At 47.3% G+C, this 27,183-nt stretch overlaps 2 protein-coding genes across 5 annotated transcripts; one reads left to right on the forward strand and one right to left on the reverse strand.

Annotated features, from left to right (window-relative positions):
* Window positions 1–775: 775 nt before the first annotated feature.
* On the forward strand, window positions 776–4,570 carry Klhdc7b (kelch domain containing 7B). The gene has a single exon (XM_021182733.2). The coding sequence runs from the start codon at window positions 776–778 to the stop codon at window positions 4,568–4,570; it is 3,795 nt and encodes a 1,264-aa protein (XP_021038392.2).
* A 1,466-nt stretch (window positions 4,571–6,036) lies between these two features.
* On the reverse strand, window positions 6,037–26,041 carry Syce3 (synaptonemal complex central element protein 3). Of its 4 annotated transcripts, none has more exons than XM_021184147.1 (3): window positions 25,937–26,041; window positions 13,880–13,988; window positions 6,037–6,302 (listed from the first exon to the last, which is right to left on the reverse strand). In XM_021184147.1, exons 2-3 carry the CDS (start codon window positions 13,986–13,988, stop codon window positions 6,145–6,147), a joined length of 267 nt encoding a protein of 88 aa, XP_021039806.1. In that variant the 5' UTR covers window positions 25,937–26,041; the 3' UTR covers window positions 6,037–6,144. The 4 variants fall into 4 exon arrangements, with proteins under 4 accessions (XP_021039806.1, XP_021039803.1, XP_021039804.1 ...); XM_021184144.1 differs by lacking the exon at window positions 25,937–26,041 and adding an exon at window positions 25,729–25,795; XM_021184145.1 differs by having other exon boundaries at window positions 6,040–6,302; window positions 25,947–26,033.
* Window positions 26,042–27,183: the final 1,142 nt, after the last annotated feature.

A 27,183-nucleotide genomic window follows, 5' to 3' on the forward strand; every position in this document is an offset into this window, starting at 1 on the left:
TGCTGGGATTAAAGGTGTGTGCCACCACGCCTGGCTAAAACACTAGTAGCCTTCCTCACTTCTATTTTACCCTCTTGACTTGAAAACTATGTCATCTCTAGTTTTCTTGGAGCAATGCTTGGTAGCTGCTGGACAGGGGAGGGTGAGAACGGTACGTGTCCCAGCCACACCCAGATGGTCACTCGCATGACCCTCATCCCAGGCTCTCGTGTTCAGCCTGAGAGCCCACCAGAATAACTACCCCTACCCCTGGTCCCTGGTGGCGATGGTGGAACTGGCCTCTCCGGTTTCTGGTAATTTCATCAGGGCCGCATCATGTTGCTAAGACTCGAGATAACATCTCCCTGTGTGATAACCCTTCCTTGCCAGCGCTCCTGTGTAGCTTATAGGGTGTAGGGTGAACTTAGGCTGACGGGGGTCTGTAGGGCAGAAGGTAATGGGGTGAGATGTTGGCAGAGTATACATGAGCAGTGCCATTTGTCCCTCATACCCCTGTGCAAAGAAGGAAGGGGCAGGAGCTGGGACCACAGGACAGGCTGCTGCAGACCACAGGCTCTGTTGACAAGTCCAACTGGGTTTACTGACAAGCCTGCAAGCCTGAATGCAGGCAGGTATCCCTCGAGGGCCTGGAGAGTCAGTCCACCTTAACAGGGCTGTCCTAGGTGAGCTGCTTGCAATGCCATCTGTATGCCTACCCAGCAGCTCAGGCTGGGTGTGGGGCATGTATAGCTGCCACGCAGAGCAGGCTCTTCACAGCTGATCTGTAGTCCTCGCCATGCTCCTGGGTGCTCTAGAGGCTGGCGGGCCCCTCTGGGGCTGGGATGGTGATGACGGAGATGATGACTGGGAGGCAGCTGTACTCACCTTGCTGGCACTAGCGGTGGTAGCTACCTTAGCACTGGCTTTGCACTGGTTTGGCTCCAGGGAGGATCAGGAGACAGCATCAGCTCCAGGTGTGCAACCTGCTCAGGCAGGAGGAGCCAGGCAGGCCCTGCACCCAAAGCCCAAGGACAGTGAGGGGCAGAGAAAGGGACAGCAGATGCCAGAGGCTTCTGGAGATGGCCAGAGGAGATCTGCTGCAGCTAGGACCCAGGACTCAGGGCCATCGATAGACAGAAGTATGGCTTCAGATGCCCGGCTGCTGCACAAGACAACTGGAGAGGTGTCCAGCAGAGGGACCACCCCATCAGCCCTGGGAAAGAAAAGAAAGGAGCCAGCCAGGCCAGAAACTTCCTCCCCGGGCTACCGCAAGGCAAAGGATATTCCTGTCCCCATCATGATCCACTTTACTCCTCGAAGTCTCGACAGCAAAACAGAGATGCAGCTGGAGGCATCTGGAACCTATGGTAAGGGGACAGCTGGGCTAGGCCCTGTCCATACGGAGCAACAGGACACCACCAGCCCCTGGCACCTGCCTGTGGGGCCTCTTGGCCCTCTGGGAAGAGGCCTGGGAAGCTTGCGCCGGCGCCGGCGGCCCGGTGCCAGCTCAGGAGACAGACCCTGCCGTCCTCTAAAGCTGGATCCTCTCCGCCTGGGCACCGTGGTGAGTGTGTGGGATGCTGTGGACATGGCCGGTTCCTCCGGCCAAGACATCCTCACCAGCAGTCCCCCTGTAGGCCCCTCATCGCACCACGCAGACAAGGGGCTCAAGGCTCCTCAGGAGATGGGCCTAGCTGATGCCATGGTCAGCCAGCCTCAGGCAGACTCCTTCAAGGATGTGTGTGGGAGAAGCAGCCTCCGTCTCCCGCCCACCAGCACTGCAGGGTCAGGGGCTAAGGGTGCAGAGAGCAAGGAGACTGAATCCCCCTCCCCTAGGGAGACTCGGAGCATCCTGGTTAGTGAGGAAGCCAGGTCCCGGGAGGGTGGGGCAGGGGTTGTCACCAGCAACGTCAGCCCCTCCCAAGGTGCCTTACCAGAAGAGCTGCACTCTGAGGCTTGTACAGTGGACCAAGTGGCTGGCCAGAGCAAGATGGAGAAACTAGGAGAGGGCCACCTCAATGGGAAAGGGAGAGGGTCATGCCAAGGCAAGGAAAGTAAGCACGTAGCTGCAGAACAGAGCTTTGTGCCTATCATGGATACAAGGAAGTCCACGCATGGTCTCAGCAGCACCCCCTCCGACACCCTTCCAGCCTCTGCTCCTACCCAGGACACTGAGATGGTCCCATCCTCCACCACAGCAGTGCATCCCAGCCCCAGGTTCCTTCACACAGTCTCTACCTCTGCTCCTTTAGACAATTTGCCCCTGGACGTTAGCCAGGGTCCTTCTGGTGGTGACAGTCTCAGGGCAGGGCCAGCCCCATTCCCAACCTCAACTTTAACCTCAGCAGGAGCCTCAACTTCAGCTCCCACAGTGATCCTAACATCTCCCCCAGTATCACCCCCAACCTCAACTGCAGCCTCACCCTTAACCTCCCCAGCCCCAGCAGCCCCAACCTCAACTTCAACAGCAACCCCATCTCTAACATTACCTGTCTGCCCAGCCCCAGTTACAGCCTTAACCACAACCTCGACACCAACCCCATCCCTAACATCACCCCCAACCCCATCCCCAGCTCCAGTCACAGCCTTAACCCTAATCTCATCAGCAAACCCACCCCCAACATCACCCCCAGCTCTAGCCTCTGCCCCAGTTGCAGCCCAAGATCCTGTAGCAGACACTGAACCAAGGCCTATGAATGCGGAATCTAACGTGGGCCTCCCTAAGAGTTCCCCAGAAAGACGAATCTCAAATAGCTGGGGCAATTTAATTACTATGGTTCTTAGAAGCCACCCCTTCCCCAGGCAAGAAAAGGCCCAAGGCAGTACCCCAAGGGCAGATCCGGAGAGTCCTGCAGGGCCCAGCCCATCCACATACTCTGAAGATATACAACCAGGGTCCTCCTCTGAAGGCGCCATCTCCAGCCTCCAGGACAAACACAGACCAGTCTTAGTCACAGCAGTAGGTTCAGGGAGCCTAGCTGAGACTAGATGTGAAACACAACCAGTGAGTTTAGAGACTAATGCATCTCCCACCCCGGACCGGAGAGGGAATGAAACCAAGCAGAAGAGTCTAGACTTGCTGCCCCCGGCTGCAGAGCCTGTGGCTGCCCCACAGGTCCCTGTTTCCGCACAGCCCGGTCCTGTACCGCCCACTTCTATGAGGCAGGATGCTCAGCCCACCCCTCAGCCTCGGCAACGGAGGAGGAAACGCAGCATAGCTCAGAGCTCTGAACACATACTGACCCAGGAAGTACCCCAGCAGCCCCAGGGGCAGGTGCGAAAGGAGGGAGCCAGACCTACAGACGGCAGGGACATCCTCACAGAGAAGCAGAAAGAGACCCAAAAGCTTATGGCTTTTCTGCAGAAGCCTGGGAGTTGGGGAGTGGTGGAGGGGCCTCATAAGTACTGCTCACAGACCTTGCAGCCTAGCACGACCGTGGCGCCGTGGCCCCCAAAGCTAGATCTAGGGAGCTGCCTGGAGGTTTTGGCCTTCGCCCAGCAGCACGGAGAACTGGGCTTAGCCCAGGAGACCTATGTCTTGATGAGCAACAACTTACTCCATGTTCTGGGAGACCCACACCTCTACCGACAGCTGAGTGGAGCCGACAGGGAGCGCATCCTGAACCTGCGGACGTGCCGGGGCCAGACAGTGCTGGGGGTCCTCGTGCTACCCAGCCTTTATCAGGTGAGCCGCTCGGGGCTCACGAGGGGCCCTCCCAGCGAGGAAGCTCCTGCAGCCAGGTCTGAGCACTTGCATCTTCACACATACCTCCATGTATTCAACCCACAAGAGAATGTGTGGTGGCCCCTGACTCAAGTACCAGAGGAAGTCCCCCTTCGGGGCTGTGGCCTCTGCACTATGCATAACTATCTGTTTCTAGCAGGCGGCATCAGGGGTTCTGGTGCCAAGGCTGTCTGCTCCAACAAGGTGTTCTGCTACAACCCTCTGACCAATATTTGGAGCCAGGTTCGGCCCATGCAGCAAGCCCGGGCCCAGCTCAAGCTGGTGGCCCTGGATGGAATGCTTTATGCCATTGGTGGCGAGTGCCTATACAGCATGGAGCGCTATGACCCACGCACAGATACCTGGACCTTGAGAGCATCCCTCCCTGAGGGCACCTTCCCCGTGGCCCACGAGGCTGTGGTCTGCCGAGGAGAGATCTATGTCACAGGGGGTCATCTCTTTTACCGCCTGCTCAGATACAGCCCCATGAAAGACTCATGGGATGAGTGTCCCTACAGCGCCAGTCACCGACGCTCCAGTGATATGGTAGCGCTAGGGGGCTTCCTATACCGTTTTGACTTGTTGCGGGGTGTGGGTGCTGCGGTGATGCGATACAACACAGTGACAGGCTCCTGGAGCCGGGCAGCCTCCCTGCCACTGCCTGATCCCGCCCCGCTCCACTGCACGGTATTGGGCAACACCATTTACTGTCTCAACCACCAGGTCACGGCTACCTTCACAGTTTCGGAGGGGACTGCCCTGTTTCAGGCCAAGGAGTTGCAGCCCTTCCCACTGGGAAGTAAGGGGGTCCTCTATCCATTCACTCTGACTCTACCCCCTAAGACCTGGTTGCAAACCACAATCTGAGCACCGGAAGGCAGCCGGAACCGTGTGGCTGCTCTGCAGGGACACCCTGCGCTGGGTGGAACTGAGTGGACCTGGGGCATGGGAAGAAGCCTAGGGTCAGAACTGTTCTTGTGCCTAAAGCTTTCCCTGTCAGGTTAAGGGCTGTTAATTATGTTTGAAGTGATATTCCTTCTCCTTCCCTCCCCTTAGACCTCTGGCTCCCTCAATCCCTCCTGGATCCCACTACACCTTGCTGGGTTTGGCCCAGGACCTCACCTGCTTAGGATGTCTTAGTTTTATCACAGCCACTTCTGTTTGTGGGACCCTTTGGTACTCGCTAGAAACCTATTTGAATTTCCTACGTTCTCCCAAGACGGAAGAAGAAGCAAAGAGCTCCTCAGGAAATGTCGTCATTCTGGAACTCTTGCTATCCTGAGGCCATCTGGGAGTCAGGTTTGACTCTGCTGCTGGGTCTGAATGCCACTTAAATATCCTATCTCCTGACTGGACAATCACTCTACGGCCCACAGTCCCAGCCCAGACTGGCCCAGGACCACTTGGTACCTTGTGAGGTTATCTTAAACTTGCTCCACTCCCATACCACTCTTACAGGCTCCCCTCTAGACGAGCCCCGTGTTCTACTCTAGTTTTTTGTTTACTCTACTTTTTGTTACTGGTATGAACCAAGACAAGGCATTTAACCCTGCCTGGACACCTGTCATTCAGAAGGTCCACGGGGACAGGATCACCAACGGCCATCTGGCTTGGTCCCTGGGGCAGCCATGTTGGAAGTGACATGCTTCATCCACCGAAAGCCCGCTTTAGGCAGGCAGACAAGTCTGAGTGCTGTTGCCTGACCTTCAACCTGATTTACCCTAAGTGGGCCATTTTTTTTCCTTAAAAAAAATTACTCAAAATACAAAAAGCAATTTAGGGGCTGACGAGATGACTCAGTGTTTTAGAGAACTGGTTACTCTTCCAGATGGCCCAGGTTTGATTCCTAGAATCCACACATTGGCTCACAAGTATCTGTAACTCCAGTCCTAGGGAATCTTACACCCTCTTCTGGCCTCTGTGGGCACTGTTTGCATGTGGTGCACAGACATACATTCAGGTGAAACACCCGTACACATAAAATAATAAAATATTTTAAAAAGAAATCATTTATGATTATTGTGAGGGGGAATGCATGTGTCATGGCAGGAGTGCCGAGATCAGAGAACAGCTTTGTGAGTTGTTTCTTTCCTGAACCCTCTATGTGGAACTAGGGACTGAACTCGGGTTATCAATCCTGAGTGGCAAGCATCCGTATCTATAACCTTGCCAGCCCCATTTTGTTTCCTTTTCTTCTATGCTTAGTACAGCTGATACGGACAGGCGTTTGGCTCACTGAAAGCATTCCTCACACACTTTTCATCTTCGCTTACAAAGGTTGCTGTGAAGTGGGGTCAACTGTTGTGCAAGACAGAAAGGGGTCCTTTGGTTTGCGTGAAAATAAGTTTATTGAGAAACAAGTACCATGCCCTCGGCTACACGTCTGGGCTTCTGGACCCATGTCCCTGGCTTCGGCCCACAGGCTGCTGACAGATGGTGGCTCACTGCTTGCGCTTGGTCTCAGTAAGCAGCTCTTGCCAGTTCTTCTCCATCTCCTCTTTGCAGTTGAGGAAGGCGTCTTCTAGCCGGCGCATGGACTCTGCTAGTGTGGGGTTCGTACGCATGACCACCATATCATAGGCCATCCAGGTTGCCTGCACTACAACGACCAAACAGGCCCAGTTAGGCGACAGGTGCTGATGCTGGGGGGGTGGGCCGCGGGGCGCACTGTGCTCAGCTTTAGGGGCAAGACCCGGGAGACACTGAGTATACCAAGGAGAGAAAGCTTATAAGGTGCTATAATCCCGCCCCCCACCATACAACTTCTTGCTACATTAGCAACAATGTCACCTGCTAATATTTTAGAAGTCTTAACTTCTCAGTATTTGAGTCAATAACAGTAACAAGCTGGATGCTGGTCTGATATGGAACGGGAGGAAAATCACAGCAAAACATGTACCCTTACCTGGATGTCGTTTACAGCTAATGGTCGCTGTAATTTACAGCTGCTGGCTGTAGGGACGTCTAAGTCATCATTTTACACTATCCAAGCTTACATGCTCAGGTACACAAGCCGTTTCTAGACCCACAATATCCAAATTATATGTTTTCTAGTACTCAGTGATTGGAGACACCTATCTACTGTCCCTGACACCAGTAAGACACAGGGGTCCTTCTCCTGGAAAGGCATGGCTGCCTCACTGTTAGGCATCCTTGAACATTCACCATCACACGAGAGGAGCATCTCTGCTTTTTCTCCTAACAACTTGAGGTCGGCATTTACTGGGCATCTAAGTAAACACACGGTCCCTATGCAGATGCAGTGAAGTGAGTGCGTGACTCATGCAGCAGCATCCACTTCTGGTTCTTCCCTCCAGAAATTTAGCAGAACGTGGTCTGCCCCTCTGCATGACAACATAGCACAGCAGACATGTCCCCTTAAAATTCCTCTACCAGGGTAAAAAAAAAATATTGAATATGTTGGGAAGTTATATCACCAAGGAAACTAACCAGTGAGACTATATAGGAAAATGATTAGTGAGAGATGTGCATGTGTGTATATATGTAAGCAACGTCACCTCATCACAGACTTGGAGTAGTGGAAAGAAGCGTATATTTAGTTATAGGAAAATTACTAGAAGGCCGGGCATGGTGTGCACGCCTTTAATCCCAGCACTTGGGAGGCAGAGGCAGGCGGATTTCTGAGTTCGAGGCCAGCCTGGTCTACAAAGTGAGTTCCAGGACAGCCAGGGCTATACAGAGAAACCCTGTCTCAAAAAACCAAAAACAAAACAAAACAAAAAAACCAAAAAAAAAAAATTACTAGAAAAGGTAATGAGATCATGCATGGTCTCAACAGAGTGCATACGGCTCTACCACTAGCACCATCTTGAAGTCTTGAGTGGCACTTGGGACACTTCCTACAATGTAGATCACCGGCCCATTCTACAACACACTGATTTTTTTTTGTGTGTGTCTAGCAGGTTGGGGATCATTCTAGACAACCAGTTGAGAAGAACTGCTTAAAACTGGAAACTTTTATTGTAAAGTAAATAATTTAGGTGCTCAGGGTAAAGACGTAAGGTAAGAAGAAAAATAACATTAGGGGTTAAAAAGCTCAAAGAATGAATATCGTATAGTACCCCACAGCACTACATATGAACTTCTCTGAGCTCCCTAGGCCAGGCATTCTTTTATAAGGTGCAGGGATGAGCACACCCTTTAGAGATGCGTGGTGAAGCTGTCTTAGTCTCTTCCATTGCTGTAAGGACACCATGACCAAGGCAGCTCCAAAAGGAAGTGTGTAACTGGGGCTTGCTTACAGTCTCAGAGGGTGACATCTGTATTCTAAATACAAGGAGGCCCCTTCATGCCTGTAGTTACTGAGAATCATTACTAAGGTTAGCTGACCATATGGTTCGAAGCACTGTAAGGAAAAAGAATCAGTAAGACAGCAAGGCACCCTGTCATTTGCATAGTCCTCTTGTCTTCTGAGCCAAGGGAAATATTTTAGAATTTATAGACTAGGAGGCATGTCTATCTTGTTTTGTTTTGTAAGATAGTGTTTCACGTAGTTCAAGTTGGCCTCAACATTGCTATGCAGCTGAGGATAACCTTGAACTCCAGTCCTCTCGCCCTCTACCTTGAAAGCGCTCTGTGTGTGTGTGTGTGTGTGTGTGTGTGAGAGAGAGAGACCACATTGCACTTCAGAAGTATCTCTTGAGGTTTCGATTAATTTACTATTTACTGATTGCCATTTCTTTTTTTTTTTTTTAAAGATTTATTTATTGGTTATATGTAAGCACACTGTAGTTGTCTTCAGACACTCCAGAAGAGGGAGTCAGATCTTGTTACGGATGGTTGTGAGCCACCATGTGGTTGCTGGGATTTGAACTCCAGACCTTTGGAAGAGCAGTCAGGTACTCTTACCCACTGAGCCACCTCACCAGCCCCTGATTGCCATTTCTTGCTGCCGTTTGCTAGGACATCTCTGGCACCATATAGCAGGGTATAGAGTGGACACATCTGTGTTTCTGAAGTGCCCCTGATAAGTTGCAGTAGGAGAAGACAGAGTATCAGGAAACAAGTCGTCAGAAGCTGTGAAACATGCTGAGAAGGAAGTAAGCAGTGCGTGTTGTGACAGAGAAATGGCAGGCAAAGTTAAGACCAGCCCTATGAGGAGGCCACACAGAAAAGCAAACTGCTAAGACCATAGCTCAGGGAGACTATGTGCATGGTATTTTTAAGATCCCAGCACTGCCACCATCAATGAGGGAGGAGGAGAAGAAGAAGAAAGAAGAAGAGAAAAGGAAGAGAAAGAAAGGGGAAACAAAAAGGAAGAGAAAGAAAGGGGAAACAAAATCTCCTGTCATCAGCTATATGAGTTTGGCAGCAGATTTTCCTGAACCAACTCAAGTGTTCTGAGACTGAAGCCATGGTTGGTTATTGTGACTGTGGTCTTAGGAGAAACAGCCAGAACCAGCAAGCTATGCCAAGTCCAGATTTATGACCTTGCAAAGTTGGGCCATAGCAAATGCGTTTGGTGTCCAGCCGCGTGGTGGACTGGCTGCAGCGGTAGACAGTGGATGCTGACTTGGATGCAGAGAATATGCTGCTTCCCCAGCCAATGCTAAGCTCTTGGGGTAGTTTTGTAAAAGGACAGTGAGTCTGAAAGCTGGGATGATTCTCAAGAGAGGATCAGCCAATGTGTACAGCTCCTTGGGTGCACTGATTCCAGAACTGCCAATAAAAACCTAGAGAGCTATTTCTGAAAACATAGTTACAGCATTCTTTTCTTTTCTTTTTCTAGGGTGGGGGGCAGGGAATGAGAAGAGGTAGCATTACTGCTGGGGAATGACCCAGAGCATTGGACACATGGTTACCACATTCTACTACCAATTGTCTCATTCATAAACAGTGATAATAACTATATATATTCCCCCTAAAATTGTTATAAGTAAAAGAGATAATGTATTTAGAGCGTATGGGAAAAGACATCAACTTGGTATATAATTACCATATGCTGTTATTTTCATCACTATCAATAACCCAGAAGAGTACCAAATAGCTAGATCTGTGCAGCCTTCCTGTGGTCTAGCATTAGTTAGCAAAGAGAGTGGTCAAGCATCCACTTCTAATAGGAACAAACCCACAGAAGTACACGCAGAGAAAACTATGTAAAAGCCAGGTGTGGTGGAGCATGCATCTAATCCCAGAACTATGAGGCAGGGGCAGGGGCAGGGGCGTTTGAGGTCAGGCTGGTTGGTCTACACAGTGAATGCTAGGACAATCAGAGCTATTGTAAAACCCAGAGAGGAGCCACAGTATTGTTAAGGAGCCACTTTGTTATACATTGTTACTAATGCTCCATGCTGTACAGAATGGGTTTCTGTTTCCTGAGCCTAATGAAGCCTGTAAACTATTTTCAACCTATGCTGAACTGGTAAGCCCATGAGGTAAGCCCACCTCTTCCTCTTCACCTTGCTAACTTCCTGAACACCCGTGATGGCTCCCCTTCCACAGGATGAATTCGCACACTTATCTACCCAACAGGCAGTCTTGAGCCCCGAGTCCCCCACTCTTCTATTCAGGTGCATTTAATCCCAGAACTATGAGTCTGGAAGAGGCAGGGACATGGGCAGGGACATGGGCAGGGGCAGGGGTGTTTGAGGTCAGGCTGGTTGGTCAGGTGCATTTAATCCCAGAATTATTTTGACAGTTGTTTTCTAGGAACCTTAGCCCTTCTCCATAAAAAGGACCTCAAAAGCCAGTGAGGGGCTGCTCTCTGAAATACCATCTTAGGGGGAGACAGTTGTCTGGCCAGTTCCTTGTACACTTCTAAATACAGCTTGCTTTAATCCGACAGTGGTGGAAATGTTCCCCTCCCCCCAGATCTAACACTATATAGCGATCCCGTCTCAAATAAGCAAACAAAAAGAAAGAAAATGGAAAAAGGAAAAAAAAATCTAGAAAAAATTGCAAAACGGAGACAACCTTAACCAGCACCCAAGCACTCTGAAGTGTCGCCTCTCTGCCCTGAGAATACTTCCTGCTAAAATAGCATCAGTTTTTCTGCAGGTGTGATGGTTCATCCCTGTAATCCCTGGCACTTGGGAGGCTGAAGCAGGAGGGTTACCAAGTATTAGGAGGCCAGCCTGAGCTAGGGAGTGAGACTTCTCAAAGGAACCCAAACAAACAAAACATGCTAATGAATCGGTGTAGATGAAGGACCATGGGACACTGCACTTGCTGCAGATGCCAGAGGCCCTGGGTTTAACCTCCAGCCCTGGAAACAAAGACCTGGCAAATACCAAGTATTTAGGCTTAACAAAAATCCAAACAGAATATTAAGTAAATGAAACTGTTACTGCCGTGAACGAAGAAACATTTGAGAAAAGCTTGAAACCATAAAATAAGACAGTCTGAGGAAGGACAACTTCCTGAATGGTAAAGGTGATGGCGACAATGCCAGTGCCAACAGCAGCTGTGGGACACTATAGTCTGTTAAAACCTGATGGATTATACATCAGAGTAGTCAAGTTATCTTATAAGAATAAGAATGTCATGGTGGCCTGGTGTGGTGGCACACCTTCAATCCCAGCACTCAGAAAGCAGAGGCATGCAGATTTCTATGAGTTGGAGGCCAGCCTAGGCTACATAGCGGGGGGCCTCTTCCCAATTTATGGAGGCTGGGGCCTAGGGAGATGGTTCAGGGAAAATGCTTTCTGTGTAAATAAATAAAAAAAAAATCCTGGAATGGCTATGTCTATGATCTGAGCACTTGGGAGGCAGACAGCTCTCTCTGTCCAAGTTTAAAGCCAGCCTAGTTTATAAATCAAGTTCCAAGCCTGCTTGGGCTACATAGTGAGACAGTATTTTTAAAAAAGAGAAGAGGAGGAGAAGGGGGAGAAGGAGGAGGAGGAAGAGGAGAAGGAGGAGAAGGAGGAGGAGGAAGAGAAGGGGGAGGAGGAGAAGGAAGAAGAGGAGGAAAAGAAGGAAGAGGAGGAGGAAGAGAAGGAAGAGGAGGAAGAAGAGAAGGAAGAGGAGGAAGAGGAAGAGAAGGAAGAGGAGGAGGAGGAAGAGGAGAAAGGAAGAGGAGGAAGAGAAGGAAGAGGAGGAGAAAAAAAAGATAAACTATTCAAAAATTTAAAACAATATTTAATTTATGGTTGTTTATATATTGATAACATACTCTCCAGAGATGATAAATGGATAAATAAAGCTCTAAAAGACTATATTACTCCTCAAATTAGACAATTTGTATAAACATTTGTGTGGTTATTTGAAAGACAAACGTAGGCGGGCATGGTGGCACACGCCTTTAATCCCAGCACTTGGGAGGCAGAGGTAGGCAGATTTCTGAGTTCGAGGCCAGCCTGGTCTACAGAGTGAGTTCCAGGAAAGCCAGGGCTACAGAGAAACCCTGTCTCGAAAAACCAAAAACCAAACCAAACCAAACCAAACCAAACCAAACCAAACCAAACCAAACCAAACCAAACCAAAAAAACCATCATGACAAAAATCTTCTTGAGAGGAAAGGGTTTGAAACCTTGAAGCTGCCCACCACCTAGAGGAGAATGGTCCTTGGTTTGGTTGTAGCCCTTGTCTTCTCAGCTGTGCATCTCTTTGGTTAAACAGTTGAGGAATTTGGCCCAGTAATGACCCCCTTGCACTTGCCTCAGCTGTCTTTGGAGTGCTCTTCATCTCCATTTTAACACCACCACTCCTGCTCACCCACAACTCCTTTTCTATGGCTATCCTCCCCAGCTCTTAAGGGCAAGGTCTGCTCCTTAGCACCTTCCACAGCCTAACCGCATTATACTCTTAGCCATTTTAATATAGCATGTACATATTTTTCATCTTAATTCATATTTTAAGATTACAAATAGTCATATTGATGTCTATCCCTGGCCCTTACCCACTTTCAAGAAAGGAATGATTTCCATTCCAGCTTCTATTCTTCACCCCCCCCCCCAAAAAAAAAAAAAAGGTTTCTTTGTGTAGCCCTGGCTGTCCTGGAACTGACTCTGTAGACCGAGGTTGGTTTCAAACTCAGAGATCTACCTGCCTCTGCCTCCCAAGGGCTGAGATTAAAGGCACGTGACAAGACTGCTCAGCTCAAGTTTTTATTCTTAAAATGGCACAGAGTAGACATATTCAATAAAAGGACAATTAGATTGGAATTACTTAGCTTTTTTGGCTTTCCTTTTTAATACTGTGTGCTTATGTATGATGCGCCTGTGTGTGAGTCTGCATGAGTTTAATGTGCATTGTGTGCATATAGGATCCTGCTGATACCTGTCTTGGTGTGCGCATGCTCATGTGCTATGTGCTATGGTGCATGTGTGGAGGTCAGAGGTTGACTACTTATAGGAGTCAACTCAGTCCCTAAACTGTGTGGGTTCCAGGGATTAAACTCAGGCTGTCAGGCTAAAAGTGCCTGTATGTACTCACAGCCAGCATGCTTGTTCTAAAATTGTTTTCATTTGAGTAAAGTATATATGCCCTATGCCCTGTAAGGTGCCTCCTCCCATTTTCTGTAGCAAAATTTGGGCTCATGGATTATAAGAATTATGATGTTTAGTTTTTTTTTTTTTTTAAGTATTTTGTTTCGTTTAAGACAGGGTTTCTCTGTGTAGCCCAGGCTGCCCTAGAACTCACTTTGTAGACAAACCTGGCCTAGAATTCAGAGATCTGCACATGCCTCTGGAATTATGCATATTTTGAGTAAAGAACATATAAAATTATGATGTTGTTGCTACTACTGCTTCATGGAAACATGTTGGATAAAATAACATTCCCTCCCAAGAATGAAGAATGCACCCATCCTGTTGCTGTTTTATTCCACAGTACTGTGCCTCCCGTTTCAGGAGCACACTAGTTGTGTCATTCCAACCTTTCTACTTACATAACTCACACAAGGACTATCCACACAACTGCAGTAATGACCCGCACTTGCCATTTGCTGTACATGTCAGTTAGTACCTGGTGCTATTCCAGGAATATGCCTCTGTACTCTGCCCTTAAGTCCAAAGGTAGAAGCTAGGTGTGGAAGATAATCACAAAATAACATTGTATCTGTCAACTGTTGTGTTGCTATAGTTACAAGCTGTAAAAGTTGGAAGGATGTCAGCAGAACCCTGGGTAGAGAAAGCATTTTATACAGGCTCAGATGTTTGCGGGACCAGTGAAGCCCCTGGAAAGAAGGGAGGTACTCTGCCTGGGAGGACATCCTACCTGAGATTTTTTCCATCTCTTCCAATAGCTTTTCCAGGTCCTTGTTCAGGTCAGACAGCATTTTCAGCATGTTGTCATAGCTTCTCTCCCCAGGATCGGAATCAGCCATCTAGGCAGGGAATACAAAGGGGCTGCATGAGACTTACTGACATTTTAGCTCCCACTCTACAGGTCACAGATGGGCAATCCTCAAACAACTGTTTCCCTATCTCTCAAGAGTTAGACATCACCACTTATGCCCTAGAGGTACTGTGAGGAAGGGTCTGCTCAGACTATAGCACGTATTAATTGTTCTTTTCTATCTTTTTTAAAAGTTTATTTATTATATATCTATAAGTACACTCTCACTGTCTTTAGACACACCCAGAAGAGAGTATGGTGTCCCATTTGACAGATGGCTGTGAGCCACCATGTGGTTGCTGGGAATTGAACTCAGGACCTCTGGAAGAGCAGTCAGTGCTCTTAACCTCTGAGCCATCTCTCCAGCCCCCATTCTTGTCTTTCTTTGACCCTTGTTATGTGTCAGTCGTCGTCAGTTGTCAACTTAAAACTGAGAGATGGAATGTCAGCCGAGAAACTGTCTTCATTGCATTGACCTGTAGGCATGCCGGTGGGAAATTTTCTTTTGTCTTTCTTTTTTCCCTCTTCTGGAGTGTCTGAAGATAGCTACAGTGTACTTACATATAATAAATAAAAATTATATATATATATATAAATCTTTTTAAAAAAGAAAGAAAGGAAGAAATTACGCAGGTGTTAACACAATTGAGGCACTTAAAAAGACAATATATTACAGTTATAATTAGATGAGTTTCAGTTTGTAAATGGAAGAACAAAAAACATTGCAAAAGGTACTACTAAAATCTGCTGCTAGACTTAGATAACGCTTTATCAACAACTCAAAGGGAGGCACCTTCTGCCTGGGACTGGGTCTTTCTTGCATGAACTCCTGGGGGAAGCATTATTGCACTTGCCAGCCCAGTAGTAGTGGTTCCCAGGCTTTACAGTAGAGTAGATTGGTTGATAATTTTTCTCCTTTGGCAGCTTATACATCACCTTTTGATGCTATGAAGCCTAACCCTTGAGGCAGGTGCTTCCAGAAGTGGGGTTAATTTCATTTGAAAATACTTTAGCATAAGCTTATAAAAAGCTTATAAAATAATTCCATGGTTTGTTTCCCAATGGCCTTCCCAAACATTCTTAGTGTCCTTCATCCCTCCTTCCTCTCCTCCTGTACCATCTTCCCTCCCACTCTCCATGCAGTCTTACCCTTTCCTTCCTTTCTAGCATCTGTCTCCTGCCACACCTCTCTCTAGAGCTCCCCCTCACCACCCCCAGCCCACAGTGGTTCCCTTCCCCTTTCTGGCTAGCTACTCCAAGTCAAACGTAAAGACTGAAATCTCCGAGACGCCCAAACAATATAGGTGATTGCTATTTTCTTGGTTGCTTGCCACAACATGAAGGCATGAATACCCTATTGCTGATGTCCCCATACAAATCTGTCACAGTGATGAAGGAATGAAACTGGTATTTGAAAGCACCTGTCCCAAGAGTTAGGTCTCATAGAATCAAAAGGTGATGTATAAGCTGCCAAAGGAGAAAAAAAAATCAACAAATCTATTCCACTGTTTATAAAACCTGAGACCCATGACTACTGGACTGGCAAGATATTCGAGATGGTGTAAAAGTGGAGGTAACCAAGAGCCACCTGTTTGGACCTAAAAAGCTTGCTTGACCTGGGGAAGCGCATGCCTGCCTGGTACTGTAACCTAGCCAGGAGCCTGTGGCTGAAGAGTTCATAGACGCCCCCTAGAGGATAACCTGCTACTAGCATGCTGTGGCTGAAGAGTTCATAGACGCCCCCTAGAGGATAACCTGTTACTAGCATGCTGCTAAGTAATCTTTTCCAACTGTCTTCTAAGTACTTACCTTTACATTCATAGATAAGTGCAGCTCTCATCCTCCATCAAAGAGCTTCTTTTTGTTGCAGATGGAGGCTATTACAGAGATTCTATTGCAGAGGCTACTTCAAATGGTCAAAATGCAGTCTAAGTGACCCTGGGGTGTTGAGCCCCAAGTGGGACATCTATCACATAACCCCTACACCTAAAGTTCAAGGAATATTACAGAAGAGGAGGTGGAAATATTGTAAGAGCCTGAGGACCAGAATGACTGCTGCACGACAGTTTCTTCTGGACACAACAGGGATATTGCGACCACAGAGACTTTGGCCTGCACAAGACCTGCAAACACCCTATCAGTCGACATGCCAACAACAGGAGTGGGGGTGGGGTGGGAGATACCACATAGCTATATTCTTAGATGAATATCTACAGGTATTCAGTCAATGCTGATGAAAGAAGAACCAGTTTTCTTCAGCGTCAAGTACCCAGATATAAGTGGTTGGTTTTAAACATAAGGGTAACACTAATTAGACTCAGTAAGTTCTCTCTCTCTCTCTCTCTCTCTCTCTCTCATTCTCTCTCATTCTCTCTCTCTCTCTCTCTCTCTCACACACACACACATGTTGATATCAAGAAGTGGTGGTGTATACTAGGGAAAAATTACACTAAATAAGGTTAAGCTTTTTTTAAAAGGTTTTTAAACTTTGATGAAATGCCAACGCATTGACTTTTTTTGCTTGTTTTTGAGACAAGGTCTCATGTAGCTCAGGCTACCTCAGACTTGCTTTGTAATTAAAGATACTCAGAGCTCCTGATCCTCCTTCCTCATCTTTCAAGTATGAGGACTATAAGTATGTACCACTGTCCTTTGCACTACTGTTTCTTTAAGAGTTGAAGTGTCTGGGCACGGTGACACATGCTGTATGTAATCCAGCATTTGGGAGTTAGAGGGAGAGGGAGCAAGAATTTAAGATTATCACATTGTCAGCTATGTAACAGGTCTGAGGCCAGCCCTAGCTACATAACATTTTGCCTTAAACAAATAAAACTAAAACATCACCTACCCTGGAAATCTGGAGAATTCTTAAAAAGCCAAAAATAAATCCTCTATATAGCTAGTTATACCACTGCTGGACATTTGCCTAAAGGTTTTGACATCCTACCCTATAGATATCATCTGCTCAGCACATTCAGTGCTATTCTATTTACAATATCTAGGATATGGAAACACACAAATGCCCTTCAACTGAAGAATGCATAATGAAAATGCGGTACATAAACAAAATGGAATACTATTTAGCTGTGAAATACAATCAGGAAATTTGCATGTAAGTGGATTATACCCAGTAAGGTGATCCAGACCCAGAAAGACAACAAATACCACATTTTCTCTATCTGTGAATACTAGCTCTGATCTTTCAGATATGAGTATCTCAGTGTTCCATTGCTGTGAAGAGACACTATGATCAAGGCAACTTTTATAAAAGAAGGCGTTTTATTTGGGGCTCATGGTTCCCAAAGGTAGTAGAGTCCATGATCTTCATGATGGGAAGCAGACAGGCATGGCACTAGAAAAGGAGCTGAGAGCTTTACATCCTGATTGGCAGGCAGCAGGCAGACACACACACACACACACACACACACACACACACACACAGAGAGAGAGAGAGAGAGAGAGAGAGAGAGAGAACTTTTGAAACTTCAAAGTCTACCTCCCTTAGCACACTTCCTCCAACAAAGCCACACCTCCTCTAACAAGGCCACACCTCCTCTAACAAGGCCACACCTCCTCTAACAAGGCCACACCTCCTCTAACAAGGCCACACCTCCTCTAACAAGGCCACACCTTCTCCAACAATGCCACTCCTCCTAATTCTTCCCAAACAGTTTCACTAGGTGGGTAGCAAGCATCCAAACGTATGTGCCTATGGGGGCTAGTCACATTCAAACCACCACAGTAGGGGTAGAGCCAGAATAGCTACAGATACCAGGAAAGTAGAAACAATGACAACTCAGCACTGAGGAGGCAGAGACAGGTGGATCTGTATGAGTTTAAGGCCATCCTGGTCGACACAGAGTTACAGGCCGGTAAAGGCTACATAGTAAGGCCCTGTCTCAAAAGGGGGGGGGCAATATATGAAAGAGGGACAGGAGAAAGGAATAATAGGTTACAGTGGCTCTAACCTAAGGAGGGGCTGGGGAGGGCAACACAGAGGAAGAAGGGCAAATAACACTAAGGATATTTAAAATGCCATAGGGAATTATGTTTAGTTAAAATTACATAATATATATGTTTATATGTATATCCATCCATCCATCCATCCACCCATCCATCCATCTATACTTACACAGTTTAGTTGAGGTTATACCAACTGGGATGACAGTACTCCTCCCCCCAAAGTCCATAGACTATCATCTACCAGAAAACCCTTTGCTAGGCAAAGGAAACTTCCTTTCAGTTTTTGGTCAGGGCAATTCAAGAGACGCCCCCAAAACAACATAGGCTACAGCCACTGCCCTCGGTACCTTATGGAAAAAGAAGGTAAGTCCCTTTTGCGGATGATACCACACACTTTGGACACTGGACTTGAAAGAGCAAATGTGGATGTGACCCGGAAGCCTTGTCCCTGAGGACTGGCTCTCAGTACTGGAAGAGCCATGCAAGCTGCCAAGGAAAAAAGGGATCAAGAGTCCTATCCAGCTGTAATGCCTATGAACTACAATAGTGACCAGCACAACAAGGTATTCCAAAACATGCAATGGTGACACTTGTGGGTAACCAATAGCCACCTGATTGGGCAGGCTCACTCAGTAGGAGGGGATATCACGCTTGGCACCAGAAAACCAGTCACTAGGTAGTAGATAGTGAGGCCATGGGAACTAGAGGGGCACCCACTGCTGCCACTTTCCCAAACCTTGTACAGCTTCTAACTACTTTCTAAGTAGTTGTCCTTATACCCATAGAAAAGTGGTGACATGTGAAGCCATAGACTTAAGAGCTTTAAATAATTCATGCTTTGAGTGTCTAAACAAGCATGGATTTTATCCTCACTATGGTGCTGTATTAGGTTTATGTCAATTTGACGCAAATTAGGGTCATTTGGGAAGAGGGACTCTGAATTGAGAAAATGCCTCTATAGGTGAGTCTGTTGGGCATTTTCTTGATAAATAACAGATGCGGGAGGGCCCAGCCCACTGTGGGTGGTGGCACTACTAGGTGGGTGGTCCTGAGTTCTTGGAGAAAGCAGGCTGAAAAAGCCATGAGGAGCAAGCCAGTAAGCAGCACTCCTCCATGGTGTTTTTTGGTTCCTGCTTTGTTCCTGCCTTGCTTTTCCTCAGTGATGGACTGTGAAATGGAACTGTAAACTGAAATAATTATATTCCTTTTCAAGTTGCCTTTGTTCATGGTGTTTTATCAATAAAAACCCAAGATAAGTACTATTAAATACTATGATTCTCTCCATTGTACAATTTCTCCCCAAAATGTGGTGAGAGATATCATTCACAATGAGTTAGAAAGAAGAGAAAATGAGCAGGAGCTTGTATGGTAGAATGTGTGTAATCCTAGCTGTTTATAAGATTGAGACACGAGGATCAACAGTTTGAGGCTAGCCTGGACCCCAGCTCGAAGTAAAAAGCAAAAGGAATTCTACTTCCCCATTCTTAAATCTTTTATCTCTGATTTCTTTACAATCTGCTCTCAAAACAACCAAAAGAACCCCCCCCAAAAAAAAAAACTCCAAAAAAACTTTTAAAAGCAGAAGGAAACAGTCACATAAAACTGATTAGCGGTCAGAAATGTAGGAAGGCTAGGAGTACATACTTAAAGCCAATAAGAAGAGAGGACAGTGTAGCTAACTAATTCCTGCGTAGTCAACAAATATGTATTGGTTGCTGTGCACTTTAGGAACTTGGCTATCAGTGGACAAACTGTAACAGCCCCAGTCCCTGTGGAGTTTTCATGTCAGACAGAAGAGGCAGCCAGGAAACACACACACACATAAAATATCAGCTGATGAGAAGTGCTAAGGAGAAAAATGAAGTGAGCTCGGAGGTCCATGGAGTGGGAGGAACCACTTCATATAGTGTGGGCAGGGATTTGGTCCCTGATTGGTTAAAACTTGAAATAGATTAAGTACATGAGCCCAAGAGTTCAGTGGGTATCTTAGGGGAAGATCTCAGTGTTTAGTAGTGTCTAGGTAGACAACGGAGAAGCAATAGTAGTTCAGCAAATGCTGTGAAGACTGAAGGCCACTCAGCACCCTACAATGGCACAGAGAAACCGGATGGCGTGTAGGTAACACATGAGTATAAAACATAAGTGTGGTGGATGAACAAGATAAAGGCACTGAAGGGACAAGTACAACCGTTTAAGGGGCAGGCAAGATAGCTGGGGGAAATGAGGCAACAGCACCTATTTCTATAACCAGAGGATCAGAGCATGAAGCAGGTAGAAGGATAGGGGCTGTGGCTTTGTGACTTTGGATTGCAGAAACTGATGAAGTTGGGAAGTGGATCCAGGGAGAGAGTGCGAGAGCTGAGGTGGGTGAAGAATATCTCAGGGTTAGAATTCATGTATTGAGATTGGTGAGTGAGGCCCAGGGCATATGGGTAAGTCTAGCCATGCAGACTTCAGGACTTGGGATGGATCGTGTTTGGAGAAGGCGGCAGGGAGCAGGGTTTGGGGATGGGGAGACTGAGGGGGAAACATCTGAGATGTTAGACGTGTTAGACGTAGACACTGAAGGGGAGGACTTAGGATGGGGGATGAGAAGAGCCCCTGCTTCTTCTGTTTGGATGGAGAGAGTAAGGGTAGGAGTCTTGGGATATAAGTAAGAATTTTGGGTGCTTAGGGTGTGCAGAGAGGGGAATGATGCAGGGATTTTAAGGTCTGGGCTAAGAGACTACAGGAGGGGGCTGGTGAGATGGCTCAGTGGGTAAGAGCACCCGACTGCTCTTCCAAAGGTCCAGAGTTCAAATCCCAGCAACCACATGGTGGCTAACAACCATCCGTAACGAGATCTGGCGCCCTCTTCTGGAGTGTCTGAAGACAGCTACAGTGTACTTACATATAATAAATAAATCTTAAAAAAAAAAAAAAAGAGACTACAGGAGGAGGTCTTAGGGGATGAGGGTAGGGAGAATAAGAGGAGGAATGAGGGCTGAGGAGACTGACTTCAGGGGACCTAGGGTATAGGAGCCTGAGGAAGGGAGTGTTGGGGTTGGTCTGGCGCTACTATGTATTCAAATGCCAAATACTGTATCCCAAGATTTGGCTGCCCCAAGACAAGTGAATTCTCACATAAACCAGCTTTTGTTGTGTAAACCTTGTACCCCCCCCCCAATTATCCCTGATTGGTTAATTAAAGATGCCTACAGCCTAGGCTGGATAGAAGAGAGGGGGCAGAGGGAAGATTCCTGGGCTTGGGGTCTCAGGCAGGGACCATGATGAGGAGAGAAAGGAAGAAGGCGCCATGGGGTGGGTAGGTCGTGAGCATATGGCTGGTCTGTTGGGGCAGGAGCTGCCTAGGCGGAACATGGCATGCGATATCTCAGGGTTACTGACAGGAAAGTAGACAAAATAGCATAGAGGGATGATATCTGCCCAGCCCAGCTCTAATGCTTTAAGGCTTATTATAAAGGCTTATGTATCTTTTTCTCTTCTTTTTCTTTCTTTTCTTTTCTTCTTTTCTCCCCCCTCCCTTTCCCTTTCTTTCTTTCTTTTTTTTTTTTTTTTTTTTTTTTGGTCTTTTCGAGACAGGGTTTCTCTGTGTAGCCCTGGCTGTCCTGGAACTCACTTTGTAGACCAGGCTGGCTTCAAACTCAGAAATCCGCTTGCCTCTGCCTCCCAAGTGCTAGGATTAAAGGTGTCTGCCACCATGCCTGGCCTTTCTTTCTTTGTGTTTTTGTTTTTGAACTCTATGGTCTAAGTGGAGTTTGGGGAGAAGAGATTGGGGGAAGGGTCCTAGGATGTAGGCTGTGAAGGTCAGGAGAGCAGGATTAGGCTGTGGGTTAAGAAACAGGTGAGAGGATTTAGGGTGTTGTCTTAGTCATTGTTCCATTGCTGTGAAGAGACATCATGACAAAGGTAACTCATAAAAGGAAGATGTAACTGGGGTTTGCCTGCACTTTCAGAGATTTAGTCCATTATCATCATGGCAGCAGGGAGAATGGCAGCATCCAGGCAGGTGCTAGAGCTGGAACTGAGAGCTACATACTGATCTACAGGCAGAGAGAACCTAGGCCTGGCATGGGCTTTGAAACCTCAAAGCCCACCCTCAGTGACACACTTCCTCTGACAAAGACACACCTACTCCAACCAGGCCACACCTCCTAATCCCTCTAATCCTTTCAGCGTTTCACTCCCTTTTGACCAAGCATTCGAATACATGAGCCTACGAGGGCCATTCTTATTCAAACCACCACATTCCATTCCCTGGCCCCCATTGGCTTGTGGCCATATCATAATGCAAAATTGCATTCACTTCAGCTTCAACAGTTCTGCCTATAGCCTACCACAGTTTCAACACTGTTTAAAAGTTCAAAGTCTCTTCTGAAACTCATGGCATTCTCTTAACTGCACGCCCCATGTGAAATAAAAATCAAAAAGCAGATCACATACTCCCAACGTATAATGGCACAGAATATACATCAACATCCCAAAATGGAGAAAAGGGAGCCATTTTGGGATGTTGATGTATATTCTGGAAGTATATTCAAGGAAATACCGAAGCAAAGCAAGACTGAAAACCAGAGGGGCAAACTTCAAATTCTGCATCTCCATGTCTGATGTCAAAGTGCTCTTCAGATCTCTTCAGCTTTGTTGACTGCACCAGTTCTCTCTCTTGGGCTGGTTACACACTGAGTCTGCAGCTCTCCTTGGCAGCGATCTCACAACTCTGGCACCTTTAACACCTTGAGATCTTCAACACAATCTAGGCTTCACCTTCACAGCTTCAAGTAATGGCCTCTCCAGGTCTCCAGATAGGGGCACCCCTGACACACATTTGACCTCATCGGCTTTCCTCAGCTGTGGAGGGACATTTCACAACCCCTTTCTTGTACCCTTGACTCTAAAGCCAGAACCATGTGGCTGAGGCTGCCAAGTTCTGCTGCGTTCTCAGACGGGAACATGGCATCCTCATTCAATCACACTCGCCTCAGCTTTCTATTGTTGATGGCTTCCTCCACTGCTTCAGCTTCCCTTTAACTCTTTTTCACATTTAGAAGCTTAGTTGGGAGCTCTTGCCCTTAGTTCACTATCTTTATTCCATTTAGCATCAGGCTTTTCTCTCTTTTTGAAGTTAATATTTCTTTTTATGTATTTTTTTTTCAGGCTTTTCCCTAAACTTATCTCCTTGAACACTGACCTTGACTCCCATAAAACATTCCCTGATGTTACTTTTCTCCTCACGCTGCATATTTTATATTTTTCCTTCCTCCTTTATACTGTAGATACTTATAAGAGCATCACTAATAACCATATGAAACAGTCAAATATTACGCTGTCTTGAAATCTCCTCTGCCAATGCCATTAGTCAAAAACAAAAAAGAAAAGAAAAGAAAACAAAACAAAACACCTTAAATTTAGTCTCAGACAGACTTTTTGAAGAGTAAAAACCAGTCACATTCTTTGCCAGACTATCACAAGAATTGTCTCTAGGCCACTTACTAATAGTCTTCCCCTCTAAAACTTCATGAGCTGAGCCATCAAAATTTAGTGGTGGCGCACACCTTTAATCCCAGCACTTGGGAGGCAGAGACAGGCCGATTTCTGAGTTCGAGGCCAGTCTGGTCTAGAGTGAGTTCCAGGACAGCCAGGGCTACACAGAGAAACCCTGTCTCGAAAAACTAATAAATAAATAAATAAATAAAAAATTAGATTGTCGGGCTGGTGAGATGGCTCAGTGGGTAAGAGCACCCGACTGCTCTTCCAAAGGTCCGGAGTTCAAATCCCAGCAACCACATGGTGGCTCACAACCATCCGTAACAAGATCTGACTCCCTCTTCTATGGAATGTTTGAAGACAACTACAGTGTACTTACATATAATAAATAAATAAATCTTTAAAAAAAAATAACCACTTGCTAACATTTAAAAAAAAAAATTAGATTGTCTCAGTACCATTGTCTTCCATGAGCCTACTAGTATGGCCTTCAACTGCTTTCCTAACCAAATTCCCAAAGTCCACATTCAACCAACAAGTCATATGGTTGGGTTTGTCACAGCAACACACTCTCCCTGGTACCAAGTTCTTTCTTAATCACTGTTGCATTGTTGTGAAGATACCATGACCAAGGGAAATCTTATAAAAGGAAGCATTTTATTAGGGGCTTGCTTACATCTCCAGAGGTATAGTCCATTATCATCACGGTAAGGGAGCAGGGTGGCATGCAGGCAGGTTGTGGAGGCATAGCTAAGAGCTACATCCTGATCAATAGGCAGAGAGAGCATGTCCTGATATGGACTTTTGAAACCTCAAAGCTGACCCAGAGTGACACAATTCCTTCAACAAGGCCACACCTATGCAGCAAGGCCATACATACCAATCCTTCTAATCCTTTTAAAGAGTTTTACTCCCTCATGACCAAGCATATGGGGAACATTCTTATTCAAACCACAACTATGAAGAGAAGAAGCTGAAGGGAGATGTTTGTGCTGAGGAGTAGGTGCTCTGGCTGTAGACGAGAAGCTTAAGAGCATGGTTTTTTGGATATAGGGTAAGGAGACTGAATGAAGAGACCTTTTAGATTTGAAGACTTGACCAGAGTCTTCGAGGAACAAGGAGATTGAGGGGAGGGGGTAAGGATATGAGTTGAAGAAGCTGATAGAAGGGATAAAGTGTAGAGTGAGGAGTTGAAGGAAGGCATCTAGGGTGTGAGCTGAGGAAGGTGAAAGGAAGTAAGGGTATAGGCGATGAGGGGAGAGAGATAAGGATGGGTGGTGTGGGTTGAAGATTCTAAGGGGAGGATAGTAAGAGTGTGGAATGAAGAGACGAGGAGAAGCATCTGGGCTGTGTCATGAGGAAGTTGAGGAGAGGTAAGAGTATGGGTTGAAGCCTCCGTGGGGAGGTTGCGGGCCTTTAATCCTAGCACTCAGGAGACAGAGGCAGGCAGACCTCTGTGACTTTGAGGCCATCCTGGTCTACAGAACTAGTTCCAGGCCAGCCAGGGCTACACAAAGAAACCCTGGCTTGAAAGCTCCCCCCTCCTCCCGCCCCCAACTCCCAACACCTTATCCACTGCCAAAACAGAACAGAACAAAACAAAACAAAACCTAAATAATGTGGGTTGAAGCTGGGCAGTGGTGGCACACGGCTTTAATCCTAGCACTTGGGAGGCCTAGGCAGGCGGATTTCTTGAGTTCGAGGCCAGCCTGGTCTAGAGTGAGTTCCAGGACAGCCAGGGGCTGTATAGAGAAACCCTGTCTCCAAAAAAAAAAAAAAAAAAAAAATGTGGGTTGAGATAAGAGGAAGCATCCTGGGGGTGTAGGCTGAGAAAGCTGAGGGGGGGTAGGTAAGGATGTGGAGTGAGATGAGGGTGGCATCAGGGGTATGGGCTGAGGAAGCTGAGGAGAAGATAAAGAGATGGGAGCTGAAGGGAGGGGAATGAGGGTGTAGATGAGGAGATCCGGGGAGCTACTTTTGCTGAGGTAAGAAGAGACTGAGGGGTCCATGGACTATGGGGAGGAGGAGACTGATATTAGGCTGTGGGGATAAGGACATGAAGGGAAGCGTCAGGTTTTGAGGGTGTAGGAACCAAAGGTGAAAGGTGTCAAGAGGCAGCTGCCACGTGAGGGACAGACGGAAGCAAGTGGCGCGTTATAGGGGTGAAGGTCTTCCTGTGGGGCGGTGAGTACCGCGGGGACCTCGCCCCAGACCCCAAGAACCCCCTAAGGTCTAGGCAAGCCGAGACAGTCGGACCCCAGAGCGCAGGCCTCGCTCACCTCTGGCTGGGCCCGCGCTCGCGCTCGGGTCCGCTCCACAGCCCACGCGGTGGCAGAGGAAGGAGGGACTCCTGGCAACGACGCCCCGCCCCTTTCCGTTACTAGCCCCGCCCACTGGGGCTGGCCTCTCGCCCTCATTGGCTCGCCTCCTAAGGACCGGACTTTCCAGGGGGCGGGGCCTGTTCTGAGGTCTTCGACTTGGCTTTACCTGGTCTTACCCTGGGGTTTGGGTGGCCGGAGGTTGCTTGAGGACAGCGTAGAGATGAGGAGGCCCTGGGCTGCCTCCTTCTTGTGTTCCCACCTTCCACCTCTCACTCTCCCCAGTCCCCAGTGCTTGACAATTATGTTCCTTTCTTACGTGCCTCGGGTACAGCCACGTGGGCAGGGCCTTGTCTGTCTGACTACTGTGCCCCTGGTGTTCAGGGCAGGACCCAGCTGGGAAGGTGCTATAAACATTTGTTAAATGTCCAGTATTGTGTGTGACAGACATTGGGGTACATGCCTTACAGGGGAAGTCAGTGCTTGTGGGTGACGGACGGGATGGGCGATGGGACTGGGTGGGGGCAGGGTGAGGGGAATGGATGAGACAGGGATGTTACCATACAGCACGCGCAGATGAAGTGCTGTGCATTTATTCTAGCCTAAATCTGCCCCGTAGTGGTCGTTTCTCCACAGAAACGATCCCTATATCACTAATCAAGGATGGGCAACAGAGCCACTCAGTACTTATGGGCTAAGAGCATGAAGTTCTACTTGGGGATGGAGGCTTGGTGTAGGGCTGGAGAGTTGCCGTTAAGAGCATTATTGTGGCTGGCTGCTGGTGGAACAGACCTTTCATGCCAGCGATTGGAAGGCAGATCTCTGAGTTTGAGGCCAGTCTGGTCTACAGAGGGAGTTTCAGGACAGCCAGGGCTATACAGAGAAACCCTGTCTCAAAACAAACAAAACAAAACCAATAACAAAACAAAACAGAACTCCCCCAAAACCTAACAAACAAAGCAACCCCAAAACAAAACAAAACACAACCAATCAAACAACCACAGGAGCACTATATGCTTACAGAGGACCAGGGTTTGGTTCTAAGCACAACTAGTTTTGAGTCCAGTTTCAAGGGCGCCTTACTCCATGGTGTGCATACAGACACACAGGCAAAATACTCATAAATACAATTAACAAATCTTAAGAAAAAGTAACAACCTAAATCTCTAGATGGGAGAAAGCTAATAGAAGTCTTGTCGAAACCAACCCTGTCTCACTCTGAGCATCAAACTCAGGTCCTCCTGCTTGAAAGGCAAATACTTTACTGTCTCCAGCTTCTGAGTGTGTGTGTGTGTGTATTTGCATACACATGCAAGTGTGTTTACACACTGGCAGAAGTCACAGGAGGACATTGGTTCTCCTGTTCTGTCACTCTCTGCCTTTTTTTTTGGGGGGGGGGGAGGTTGAGACAGGGTT

This window comes from Mus caroli, chromosome 15 (genome assembly GCF_900094665.2).
Source record: "Mus caroli chromosome 15, CAROLI_EIJ_v1.1, whole genome shotgun sequence".
Classification (NCBI taxonomy): domain Eukaryota; kingdom Metazoa; phylum Chordata; class Mammalia; order Rodentia; family Muridae; genus Mus; species Mus caroli.